We start from the raw sequence: 13,600 nt of genomic DNA, 5'->3' as shown, positions 1-13,600 counted from the left end.
ATTCTGCACCTAAACTCTTTTTGAGTATAAAAATACATTCACCTAAGATCTAAGCAGACTTAATGCACACAGCTCTATCAGACCTGGCTAAACATGGTGATTTCTAAAAACATTAAGTAAAACATAATCTTGTGGTATCAGTTCATTATCTACTCACTAATTTAAAGTACCACAAAGTACAGCTCATCTCCATTCTTGGATTTGTAAGACTTAAAATAATCAGACAACCTCATTACTCTTAGTGGTGGTGAAATTAAAAACCATCTTTGATTCCCAATGCATGTTTTTATTTGCTTCAGAGAATATGCGGCAGAGATGGGTAGCAAACAGAGAAGGAAAAATCCCAGACCTTTCGTAGTTCTGTTGATGTGACAGAGATATTGCAGGTCAAAGCAGCCTTTTGTTTAACCTTTTGTGTCTCAATATTTGATCAAGTGGATAGGGTCATATTTTTGAGTCTTGGAGAAAACAAAAGAATGCCTCAAGCTGCCTGCTTCTTATCTGAAGGAGCTCTTTGGAACAGACTCATTTCTCAAAGCTGCCCTAAAAAAACTAGAAACAACTGCTCAAGTCTAGCTTCTCAGAAATCTGAATAAGAAGCTCAAAACATCAAATTCTTGCCTCAGGCAAGCTTCCTAGAGCAGGAAATTCTGTGTGCCTTGATCCTGGCGCACTGAGGGAGCAGCCCACACCCATCAGAACCTATTGGCTAAACATGCTTCTTCTCATAGATCAGCATTCTACTTGTCCATTTTGTTTTGTTTTGCTTTGTTTGGAAAAGAATAAGGAAAAATGAGTGTTTCTTGCCACCTTCTAATTTCAAAATATTAGTGCTGTAAGCAGAGATGTGGTTAATCCTTTAATAAAAATTTTTTAAGTTCTGTTTTACCCCAGGTCCTTCTCCATCCCACCCTGTCCCTATGTCCTAACCCAAAGAAGCAATCCTCACTGCTCAGTTTTTAAGCCCTCTGACCTATAGCTGAATAAAGGGAAAGGCATGCATGTGCAGATAGCAACTGCTGCATAATATTAGATCTTACTATTGTAAAGGACACTTTCATCCCCTTTCAATGGATTTGGGATGCATGAGGGAAAGGTTCAAGTCTTACACAACAGGGAAAATCTAGAACACCATTACCAAAGAAAGTGTGGTTATATCTTTTCATCAGCACTGTTGAAGGGGCTGTAAATAAAAACAGGTTACATGGTGAAAGCCCATGACTGATCTAGCTGCTCACACCCTCTCCCCCATCTTCCAGTGTGAACAGGTTGCTAGACATTAGCCAGGAAGGGGGGAACAGGCTAGCCCAAGATAGCCAAAGCAAGAAAAGCCACAGGAGGGAGTTCAGCCATTGAGCTGGGACCCTGCACATCTCTGCCTCCAGAAAGTGGTCTATCCATCCTTGGACAGGGGCTGGAGCAGAAGAGTCTTTTAGGTTCTGAAATAACTTCTGTATCATCCTCCTAGTGTTACACCCCTTGAGAGCAGTGTTTCTAGAAGGGTGTCAGCATCAGAATCATACTAGGCTTTCGCTGAAAATGTAGATTCTTGATTCTTCTCCTTATCTGATGAATGAGTTTCTGAAGGAAGTATGTGCATTTCTACCAAGCTCTCCAAAGTGAATCTTCTATCTGTTAAGCTATGGCGACATGGTTCTAGATCATTTACTTATCACCTTTGCTATGTACCCTCTTGGGTTAAACCATTAATAACAGAAGTATAAGGAAATTTTTAAAAAATAAACTCGTCCTTTCTGTAACACCTACTGCCATGACCTCAAGTAAGACACTTAACTGATCAGGGCCTGTCTTTCCTCACTGGGAGCTTGCAGCTCTGAATAAGCTTGTGGATAAAAATGCACTATATAAATCACAAAGAAATAAATTATGTGATTTAAGATAATTGTTCTTAGCACACTATGTGTTCATATAATACTCTGAGGTATTCCTTTGGATATAAAAAGCAAATCTAGTTTGAATGTGGAATAATACTTCCAGCAATGAGCTTTCATATACATAATCTCAACTTTCAGCCAGTGCTTGGTTTTCTTCAGGGTAAAGTTCTCCATTTGAAAGAATAGTAGCTGCTCAATATTATGAGAACTTACCACACACCATGCTACATACTGGACACTTTCTTCCAAGTCATCCTCAAAACAACTCAAATGAGAAAACAGGTTCAGAGGGGAGAAGTCACTCCTCAGAGCTGTCCATGTATCAGTGGTGGCTGTCAGGCCCCATAGTCCATTCACTTGACTACTACATTATCAGAATGATCATTTCAACTGGTAATGCTGCTGGTCTTTGAGAACACAACTGAATTAGCATTTCTAGGGTAAAATATTTCATCTCTGAAACTACAGAAACACGATCAACCACCTAACACTCTACTCCGCCAAAGGCAAGAGTAACTGAAACTGATGGACCATAGGTGCATCAACTAAAAGCCTAAGAATCAGCACAGCAGTTTTAAGGTCCCTGCCAACAAAAGGAAAGCTTATTTTCTCTCAGAGCTATAATGGCAGAAAGAGGAGTGTGCCTCCTAGAGCCTCACAATTTTTCATAATTGTTCCTACATTCTGGCTGCTTGACAGTAACTTCAGTCTTTAAATACAGGCTGCCAGGTTGCTACTGTTAAGTCTGACAATGAAATTCATAAGAGACTGTTCTTTTTAGTATTTTTTTTTACACTTAAAAACAATGGGAAAAAATTGTATTTTGCTTTTGCCTTTCATCAACAGTCTAATTTATTACAAGGAAAATTGGTGGAGAAAAGAAGGTCAATCTACAATTGCTAGTTATTAGACTAACAATTATGAAACCCTTAACCAGTATTTGTTTCTTAGCCTACAGTGTTCTGGTTGAACACTGTGATTCTTGGACTGATGATTTTTATCCACGTTTGGGTTTGTATACTCTCCCCAGTACTGAGTGTGCATATGTGTGCTCTAATTCTACCCCAACTCACAAAAGGCTTACAGCTAAAATCTGATACCATCGGACTGAAAAGGCCTTGCTTAGCAAGTCACATGCAGCCTGGCTGAGAAGTATGGAACGCTGGATCCTCTCCCCATACAGCAAGGATGCCAGCTTCCCAGTCTCACCCTGAGCAGTGCAGCCAACATCTGGGAAACATAAAACTTTGGAGCTCTTGTTTATGATACTTCCTGCTGTGTTCCTGGCACATCTGAACATGCTAAATTTTTAACTCATATCTGAAAACTTATTTTTGTTGAGTATTTTCCTTTTCTCCCCTATAGTGGTTCTGCTCGTGATTGATACCCTTAAATAAAGGGATTCTTTATACATTTTTATGGAATATTACATCTGTCCTTTGCTTAATCTCAGCCCTGCTCTATCATTTGTGACACTCTCCCCGTAACAAAAACAAATTTATCCAAATTTACATCTCTTTAACAGCTGATCAACAACTTTGAGAGAAGGTACATAAAGACCATAATATATTAGATTGTGTCAATTTGATAGCAAAATGTTTACAGGAACAGAAATTAGAACAAATCACCATTAACAACTTTTCCTTATGTAAATAAAGAATGGTACCTCTTGTTTGCTGAGAGAACAGACAGGAAGAATGGGTAAGGCATAACACTACGAACCTCAAAAGTGGTTGTCATTGTGGGCTTATAGGACACATGGTTGGCCCTTCTCAGCTCCTTTATAGTTTCAGCTGGCATGGATTTAGAAAACCCGAGGCCACTCCAGGTATTTGTGGGTGTTCTGACTTCCGTCACCACTGGTTTCTTTAACATAGCTTTGGGAAACAGCATATAAAAAAATGTGGTATTTTTAATGTTTTTCTAAAATAAAATATTGATGAATGCTATTTCTTTGATATATGTAAAGAAATTATCACTGCATATTATTTCTTAACACAAAATACCTTAAAATATCTTCATAAAATATTTTATACAAAGTAACAGTAAATTGAAAAATGCTACATTATTTCTTAATTGCGCTAATGCTAATCTATTCAACAAAATACATTCATCCCCAACAAAATTTGTGCAATTTGAACCTCAACATTCTAGGTTTCTTTTTATGAAGGTCCAATTCCTCAATTCAACATGACTACTAGGAAACTTTTTATGGTCCCCTAGGGAAAAAAAAAAATCAAAGTATAGGTCATTAACACAGCACATACCTTTGGTTGCTAATAGCTTCTTTTGTTCATAGTCAAATGCCTGAAAATAAAAGAGAGAAAATATCTTTACTGCCAGTCTATCCAAATGTCTTGCCAACACCTCATAATTAGAGAACAAAGGTTCTGACTACAGCCCATGAATCTGCCTGGGACACATGCTAAGCTTTGCACCATATTGTGACAGTAATGTAGTACAAGTCTGATAAATTTAAACATGTTTTCAAACTAATTAATTAGAATAAATTAACTACTTCTAACATGAAAGTGACAAGAATTAGAAATTTTCCTTCAAAAGGGAAATAAATCCTATTTACTGTGAATATTTAACATACCAGGACCAAGAGATGCTAAAGTATAGTGAATAACCCAATAATAGTTAGGCTAAGTTTCAAAATAATGCATTACCAAAATGTTTTCTGATTATCAGCTGGCCTCTTTGTTTCTCTACATCCCCTCCTCACTTAAGTAAAGCATGGCCTGAATTGGGATGATGTTAAGACAACTTAAATTATTTAGCACCTAATTGGCACAGTCTTTGCTTTTGAAGGGAGATAAATAACAAATGTCTAGCTTTGATCTGTAATGACATTAAGCAATACAATAAAATTAAACCTAGCTACCTCTTCTTGTACTGGACTAGGATGTCACCATTCATTCTTTCCACTCACAATGAATAAGTGACTTCTGTCATAGTCAGGTCTACTGAGGACCAAGATAGGTCATTTTGAAGAAAGCAGTCCAGACACAGCTACATTTCAAATGCAAACAGTGTTCTCAGCTCTCCAATTTAGGGACTATTTAAGGTTTGATTTAAGAATGTCTTAAAGGCCTACCAGGAAGGCCAAGAACCAACTGGTGAGAGCTCTTTGGACCCTTCTTTTAGGAGGACTATACCAGCATATATAGCGTGTCCATATAATTTATGGTCTGAAACAGGATATTTCTGAGAGAGAAATGGGCTACAAATAAAAATCAGGCCAGAATTATAAAAATAAATGGGCTGACCCACACAAACTAGGATGTGTGATTAACTCTAAGAACATGATAGTAAGTCAGGAGAGCTAGATTTTTAGATAACACACTTTGATAATGTTTTTGAAATCCTAGGTCTAAAATGGCACTGGGAATTAAAATCAACTTTTAATGATTAGATCCTAAATTCACTTGTTCAATAAATATTTATTGAGTGTCTTCTGGTTAAAGAGATTATGTTGCTTTTTGTAGAATACAACAACAAATCAACAATGGTCTCGAGCCTCAAAACACATAGAATCTTAGCAGGGATGTGTAAAAAAAAAATAACTACAAAATAAATTAGGAAGTGAGGTAAGTGTGAAGAGAGAGCTAGAGATACAGCATTCCAAGAAGGGTCAGTAGACAGAGATCATTTTTAGCTGCAGGAATCAGAGAAGTCTTCAGTCTTTCTCTGTCAGTGCTTGGTGACTATTATCATTGAGTTCTTCGTGCTTTTAAAAGTTAGCTCTTCATTAGTAGCATAAATACATCTATTTAAGTTGAAACTCTATCACCAAGAACATTCTCATCCATCCTAAAAGAAAGGAATGTGAAAATGGCTGACTAGGTATAAACTTGATGTAAAAGAAGAGAACCATAAGATGGACCAAAATCAAAAGGGATCATACAGGGGATTGAGTACTTATTATGTAAGACAATTTTAATTTATATTAACTGAAAATAAACCCACCAGAGAAAATGTAACAAATGTCTTTTCTTTTAACTTTGATACTTTATAAAGGACATAGGTTATGTAAAAACCTATAGATATTAGATGAATATCTAATAACTCATGAAAATGTTCAAATGTGAAGGATTAAAAAACAGACAAGCAGGATTGAACTGTTCTCACTAAAATTACAGAAGTATAACTTAGTTACATGAATTACTTTCTTTTTTTTTTTTAAAGATTTTATTCATTCACTTGGGACACAGAGCTAGAGAGAGAGAGAGTATGAGCAGGGGGAAGGGCAGAGGGAGAGGGAGAGGGAGAGGGAGGGGAGCAGCCTTTCCACGGAGCAGGGAGCCCGATGTGGGGCTCGATCCCAGGACCCTGGGGTCATAACCCGAGCCGAAGGTGAACGCTTAACCATCTGAGCCGCCCAGGCGCCCCATGAATTACTTTCTTTGACACAGCTACGACAGCTTGTTTTTAAGATTCTGTGAAAAGCTTTTCCCTTTTTGGGGGAGGTGGGGGGCTTGGGGATAATAAATCTTTTACTATGAAGTAGGAAAGTCTACCCAGTAATTCTGATACTGAAATCAAATGTTTATAAGAGTCTCTTAAAGCACAAAGTACAAAATCCTTCTCTCCCATATTGTGGTTTATATGGAAATTAAATTTCTGAATTTTATGATCAATAGTCTATTTTGAGTAATTAGCCTAATACTTTAAAAATGGATAGAGAGAAGATCCCTGCTGAGGAAAGTGTTTAAAATAATCATAAAAATCTCTCAACTAACATAGTCATCAATAATATTTAGCATCTACTTTCAAAAATCTAAAGCATCACATTAGTTATTTTTATAACTATCTAAATGACACCAAATTTATCATCTCCATTAAATAGAAAGATATATTTATCCAAGACTGTAATACGTACAAGTAACAGCTTTCACATTTATCTAAACTTTAAGTAACAGAGAAATATTATCATTTGCATAAGACATAGTAACACAGAACATTTTATGTCAATTTTAATATGATATTTTAAAGAAGAATTCTCACTCAACCTTTTCGTTTTTAATGTTTATGGTAAAACCAATTCCTAACTACTACATATATATTTAAATTTAATTCTGACTAGAGTGTTGAAGGAAAACCAAATTTCTACTCTATTGCTAAACATTTGCTGAATTCCCCATTCCCTAACCCTACCACCCCACATGTGGATGACTCCCCCGTTTCTCCTCATTACCTGCATGTTGACATATGATGGCCGCGGGGCTAGGCGAGCCCTTTCGGAGTTTTGCTGGGCAGCTGCGGCCCTCTCTGCAGCCCGCTCACTTCCAGGAGCCTTCTTGTCAGCCAAAGGGCTTTCTGCAGCACTCAGTTCAGGGTCGGAGAGCAACCTGTCAGTGCTGCTGTGAGACAGTTTGGAACTTAACACTCCATGTTTATATACAAACATACTGAACGTTTCATTTCCTGTGTGCACATTTACTATATGTTTACTACTGTCAACTATTGACATGTGTTATATCATTTCATCTTCACAACACTGCCCTGAGGTAGGTAGTAGTAGTATTCCCATTTTACAGATAAAGGATGTACCTTACCCAAGGTCATACCTCTAGTAAATGGTACAGCTGGAATCTCAACCCAAGCATATGACTCTAGAGCTGGAGTTGAAACTATTTCGTGATACATTTTCCCAAACATTATATGTTGTATGTATGGTGTATGTCTGTGGTACATACAGAACAGACACACGGACAAGATTTCTAATTTGAATACATCAAAGAGATAGCAATGACTTATGCATATGCAGTCTAAGCAGAAACAAGTCAATCTGAAGGCATGCAGATGATCCAATTCCTGCGTGTGAAATGCATATGGTATTGCTAACAAATCTACTATGACACAGGTATCAGATAAATAAATATTTCCCCAAACCTGTTCAGGGTGCATAGATGAACATAAAAATGACCCTTAAAATAGGAAAAATTATCTGAATTGCAAGATTGGTAATGCCCTATACATGCACCTCAAGTTCAAATCCAATTGTATATTAAGCTCAAGTAAAAGAGAAATAAACAGTATTAGTTGAAGAGCTGATCTGATTTGTTCATTCTTTCTTTTGTCATTCACTGTTCCATTGTGCCAGGGGAATTCAGAGGAATTGAGAACAGGTTATTGGAATATAAGAGGAGGAGCACTGCACTTTGTTTGCTTGACATAAGTTCCTGGTGGCTTCACACAGGACATCAGAACTGAATGTAAAGGGCCTCTGCAGGTTCGGCAGCATGAGGGCCAGGAGAACAGCGTAAGCAAAGCAAAGGAAGCAAGCAACGTGGACGACGGGTGTATTTAAAGCCAGAGTGTAACAATCAGACTTCTGTGTTCAAAAAAATTGCTGGAACAAAATAAAGGACTGACTGAGCTGCTGAAAGCGTAGAGGCAGAGAGACCATTCGGGAGGTGCAGCTTAATTTAGATGAGAGGTAAGTTCAGAACCTATTTAAGGATGAAAAGAACAGGCATACCCTTCAAATGCTTCAACACAGTGAAGAAAGCAAATTTACTTCTCTAACCTATGCTGAATAATGTTCACCGTAGCTACTAGTACCACGTAAGGAAAAATACAGATAAAGCAGATTTGGACGAAATGGGAACAAGAGTAATTAACTGACCAAAGAGTTTATAAAAACAAAACAGATTTTGGTAAGAAACACAGGAAATACAAATATAAAGGCTATATTTGTCTTAAGATACTCTCCTCTGTAAGAATATACAAGAAAACTAATAAGACAGTAGAGGAAATTGGGTGGAGGGAGATGGATGGGAGCAAAATCTTTCAACATAGAAGCATTCCACTGTATTGCCTTTTTTTTTTTAAGTGTGAACAGACTGTCTATTTGAAAAAAATAAAGTAAATGGAAAAAGAAAATAGAGTAAGGATAAGACATTTGTAACTGTGCTATTATGGTACGGGGAGTTACAGTGACTACAATATATGCATTTATATTCACTGCGGTTTGTAATAAATAAAATCATGAAACTATCAAGTATTTATTACCAAAGTCAGCAATTAACTGCCTTGGAACAAGGATGCCATAGTTTAAGTTAGAAATTCAAAGCCAAATGAAGGAGAATTCACAGCAGGAAAATTTCTAACAGAAACATCAGAGTAAATATTGCTTTGCTGAAGAGCAGGGAGCATGTTAAAGTTCCAGAGCACAAGGATGGTTTAGAGAACCCAGATACGAACCCAATCACTATTGAGAAGATATAAGAATGAACATTATCAGATGGTATTCCTTAACAGAATTTTTTAAAAGGAAAAAGAAAAGATAATTATAAAGAAAAATAAAAAACACTCTTGGAGAAGATCAAACTCACTTGAACCAAAGAATACCAACTACTGAGTTTCAAACAAATCCAGCCTGTTAGACATTTTCTTTCAAAGGATCAAAGACTTTTAAAGATTAATATACATACTGTAAGTGTGAGTTTTTTGTGCCCTGCAACAGTTCTACTGTCTGCCTCTTGGCACAGGAAACTTTGGAGGGACCCATCATCTGTTTCAAGTCACCAGCATTCCCAGAATGGGAAGGACTTCGAGGCATGCCTACTTCAACAAAAGCATCGTTACAACCTGCAGAAGGGATAAAGTGAAAATCCAAATGTCACCTTATCATCAATAACCACCTGCAATGGAAACAAATCAGAACCCAACTCAAGGGAGACCCAGGCATAACAGCTTTCAGCTGCAAAGAAGACACTTTAAATTCAGGCTGCCCCAAATTTCATTCAAGATGAAATCTAAAGAGAAGGCCCTCACATTTTAAAAAGATTATTAGGGGTGAAAGGGTTTCAAAAAAAAGAAATACTCTACTTGGGAAAAAATTATAAACATTTAGTAAATTGATGCTTTCCTCTTACACAATTACATCCACTTAATTTTGACGTTCCAATGTAATGGGAAGTGATTCTTTCTGTGGAAAGTGTTTTTCAGTTTATCTTTCCCTGTGTTCTTTGGAATTTCATTCAAGATGTCTTTCTGCATACTTGAGGCAGGATGAGTCATAAATGGTTAGCAAAACCAACTTGAAATCACCACAAAGACTTTACAACCCCCTTTATCCAAGTAACAGACCAGGATGAAGTTCAGAAAGAAAGTTACCTTCCACAGGGTTTGATTTGGGAGATGCCTGCTCAGGTCCAGTTGTCTGTCTAGATGGATCACTGTGATTCCCACTCAGTACTTTTTCTCCAAGTGATGAAGTGGATATTGCACCATATTTTATATTTGGAGACTAAAATGATAACAGAAAATAACATACAGATATGGTCACAATTCTAAAATTCATTTCAGGTGAAAGTTTAAACATATTACCAGTGGCTTATCTCTTACAAACAGCATAGATCACACTACTCTAGCAAAGGACATTACCTGTGCATGTCCATTTAAAGAAGCAGAGATTTTTTTGCCTTCTGTCTGCATACTGTTGACATGGACATCAACAGGAGTCAAGCCAGGAGGGGGTGACGGAGCTGTGTGCCCGTAGGTGGGTACACCAGACAACAAAATATTAGTTAACGTGGCTTGGGCAGTAGATGGAATCATAAGGTGTGGTATAGCAGAAAAACCTACAATGACATTTCATGAAGACATATTAGACAGGAAAAAACTCAGATTCAACAAATATTACTTTTTTTCAGTAAAAACAAAAAACTTCATCTCTGTTGCTACAAATTCAGTAAGAGAATTCAGTTTTGATACTTCTCTGTAACTAGGTTTAACATTACTATAAAAACACAGAGCAATGTTCAAATGGAAGAAGACTTTAGAGAATATTTAATTGAAGCTCTTCACTGTACTGCTGAGGAAACTAGCCAGATTTCGCATGTGCATATGCCTGTCAAGCACATTTGTCCACCTGGAACTGGCATTTCCTAATTACCAGGCAGGTGAGCTTCATGTGTCTTTGCCACTGCTTCCTTGCTCATCATACTCTTTTTTCTGATGTGTCTGTCATGTCTGAAGATCATATTCTACTTTCATGAAAAACTCACTGCTTTGTCATGCTTCATTTTAACTAATTTACACGCTGGGGAGTTTCTGTTTAGCTGCAGTATGCTTTGAACCATAATTTTTCCCTAAGGAGAAGAGCCACTAGTAAATTTTATTTAAAAACGGACACCTAAAACCACATGCCTTTGATTGTACTTACAGGATACTCACCTGTGGCACTTGAAGTGTTAGCAAGTGGGGGTGCCCATAACGTGGGGCTGGGGGTGCCAGAACTTGGACTTTGCAAAGGACTGACTGAGCTATTAAGAGCATTCAAGAGTGAGTTTGGGGTTGTTGATGTGTTTAGAGATAAGGTGGTAGGCCCCAAAAGACCTGCAATAAATGAATGCGAAGTCAATATGCATAAATTCAAGATTTAAAAATACAGATGGCACCAATATTCGGAATGCACACTGAGATAGTCTAATATTTCCCAAATATAATATGAGTGACAGATTACCTTCTTTTAAATATTCACAGGAGATACTGCATGCTACAACTCCCAACACAGAACCCGGACTATCTACAAACAGAAGCTGATCAGAACGGGAAGTTAGGTATATGTAAACCAGGGAGGCAGTCAGGGTCACCAAGCAGTACCAGCTGCTTTGCACTCACTTCGACGAGCCAGGGTGAACAAACTTCTGCTCAAGTGGAGACTCATTTTTATTTCTCTGTATAACTCATTTGTTTTCTGTTTCCAAACAAACTGTTTTCAAACCACTTACTATTAGCAGAGAACAGGAGAATGTTCTCCTGCCGCAGAATGACTACATTCGGCCCATTTGTGGAGAGGCCAAGCTACTTGGAACAGTTTGCATTCACTGTGTCAAAACACACGACTTCCCTGTGGTCCATGGTCCATCTCAATGAGTATGAAAACTTTCCTCCGAAACAATTTTTTGTTTTTTGCTTCTTTTAAGGATTTAATGTTTGATTTAAGTAATGAAACTTCCCTTCAGGCATTTAAATATATTCTAAAGCAAAATATGAAGTTGCATATAACTTCCCAGGAATATTTTAAGTATTAAGTATTACGGATAGTAATAGACATGAAAACATTTTAAACACTGAGTAACTGAATCTTTTCACTGGTGCAGGAAGAACTTGGTTCCTGCTCAATTATCTCAGGGGCCCTTCCTGACTCACATGCATGTGTTGTTATGAGTGTTCAGATCTCCAGTGGAAGGGACAATTTTGGGAGATCAGAGGCCAAGGGGAAAGGTGTCTGTCTTTACTGTAATGGTGTCTAGAGAGGGCTACCCAGAATCTTAATCATATTATAACCATATAATTTTTAAAAGGAAGAAATAGCTATTAGAAAAAAAAATTTACAGAATGCTGAGAGTATTTTTTCTGTCTCAGATCAATACTGCATGAGGCAAAATTATTTTCTAGGGTTATTACATTCACTTTTTATATTAAGGCTACTGAAAAATGTGCAAGAAAGTAGTGAACTAGCATAACTGCAATATGGCAATGAACTCTAGCCTGTTAGGCAGGAATCCATAAATGAGGTGGTACATATCACAACTATGAAGCGCCTCACCTCACTTTCTCAAAGAACTAAAGCACTGAGGGGATGATGCTCTTTCACCTTCTATTCTTTGCCTTAGATATAAATACAGGTCTATTTGCTCCTCTTGGTAGCTGCAGGATAGATTTCCTTTGTGTCTGGATGATGCAGTTCTGACCACTGGGAGTGGGGGTTCTGCTCACTTTCACCTCTCCCTCTCCCTACCCCTCATACAGATTTGCAATTACTTTTTGAAAAGCAAACTGGGTAATCTTTACCTCTAGGGATGGATGGCAATATTGCAAATGCAAGAGAGAACAAACACATAAATTATAGTCAGCCTGCTCACTTCACTCTCAATGGCATTCTTAATTTAGAAGAACAAACACAGCCACTGAAAATAAAAGTCAGACCTTGATTATTTATGCCAAAATAAAAAGAATCTAGGTAAAAAAAAATCTATGGAGTCTAACAAAAAACCCAAAATGGATTGATATGAGTTTTGTTGCTTTTTCACCTAATCTTAGGGTCTGACAAGGGAAAAAATAGCCTTTAAAATGTAGCCCCAAATGGTAGAAAGAAAGGGAACTAGCTAAGCAATCCCCCAGTGAATGAGAAGCGTTATAATAATAAATTTTATACCTAGTCCAGTGAGTCCAAGGCCTGCTGAAGCTAAGATGTCCAGGCTGGGACATGCCAGGCCGGCAGGGCAGGATGCTGGGGACGGGCTGGTTGCTATGGTAACCCCACTGCTTTCAAGTCCGAGGAGACATTTCCTTGCTTCATACATATTTAAAGCATTTCTCTCAACACTTTTCACAATCACAGACTATGAAAACACACAATGGGAAAGAAAAAGGTGACATGCAAACAGTCTACAGTGAATTGGGGAGGTGGGTTAGAAATGAATATGGTAATAAGGATTCCAAAAAGGAATATATTGATGCGGTTTTAAAATCAACTAAAAATTCTAACTACTTATTTCTTATGTTTACTCCTTGTGGTAAAACCATAAAGGGTTAGTTATAATTTACTGGGTGTGTCCTGTGTTTCAGGCACTGGGATAGAAGCTGTACATAAATCTTGATGCTTGCCAGAAACCTTCTGGATGGGAATTATGATTCACATTCAGTGAGATTAAGGGACCTACCACTGGTCATGGCCTTGCTGG

General features: G+C 37.6%; 1 protein-coding gene across 3 annotated transcripts in view; it reads right to left on the bottom strand.

Annotated features, from left to right (window-relative positions):
* Positions 1 to 13,600, bottom strand: part of BICC1 (BicC family RNA binding protein 1) — a 306,344-nt gene that overhangs the window by 17,590 nt on the left and 275,154 nt on the right. For 2 of the 3 annotated variants that reach the window (XM_027596826.2, XM_027596824.2), the window contains exons 10-17: positions 13,072 to 13,258; positions 11,085 to 11,246; positions 10,293 to 10,489; positions 10,023 to 10,155; positions 9,338 to 9,494; positions 7,096 to 7,261; positions 4,163 to 4,202; positions 3,618 to 3,772 (exon numbers count right to left, since the gene is read on the bottom strand). In XM_027596826.2, coding sequence (XP_027452627.1) covers positions 3,618 to 3,772; positions 4,163 to 4,202; positions 7,096 to 7,261; positions 9,338 to 9,494; positions 10,023 to 10,155; positions 10,293 to 10,489; positions 11,085 to 11,246; positions 13,072 to 13,258 — 1,197 coding nt within the window. The remainder of the gene's footprint in view (positions 1 to 3,617; positions 3,773 to 4,162; positions 4,203 to 7,095; positions 7,262 to 9,337; positions 9,495 to 10,022; positions 10,156 to 10,292; positions 10,490 to 11,084; positions 11,247 to 13,071; positions 13,259 to 13,600) is intronic. The other variant, XM_027596825.2, reaches the window with a different exon arrangement.

The sequence above is a fragment of the Zalophus californianus genome, chromosome 15, assembly GCF_009762305.2.
Source record: "Zalophus californianus isolate mZalCal1 chromosome 15, mZalCal1.pri.v2, whole genome shotgun sequence".
Taxonomy (NCBI): domain Eukaryota; kingdom Metazoa; phylum Chordata; class Mammalia; order Carnivora; family Otariidae; genus Zalophus; species Zalophus californianus.
The sequence above is the reverse complement of the archived record's forward strand: the minus strand, read 5'-3'. Positions and strand labels throughout refer to the sequence as shown.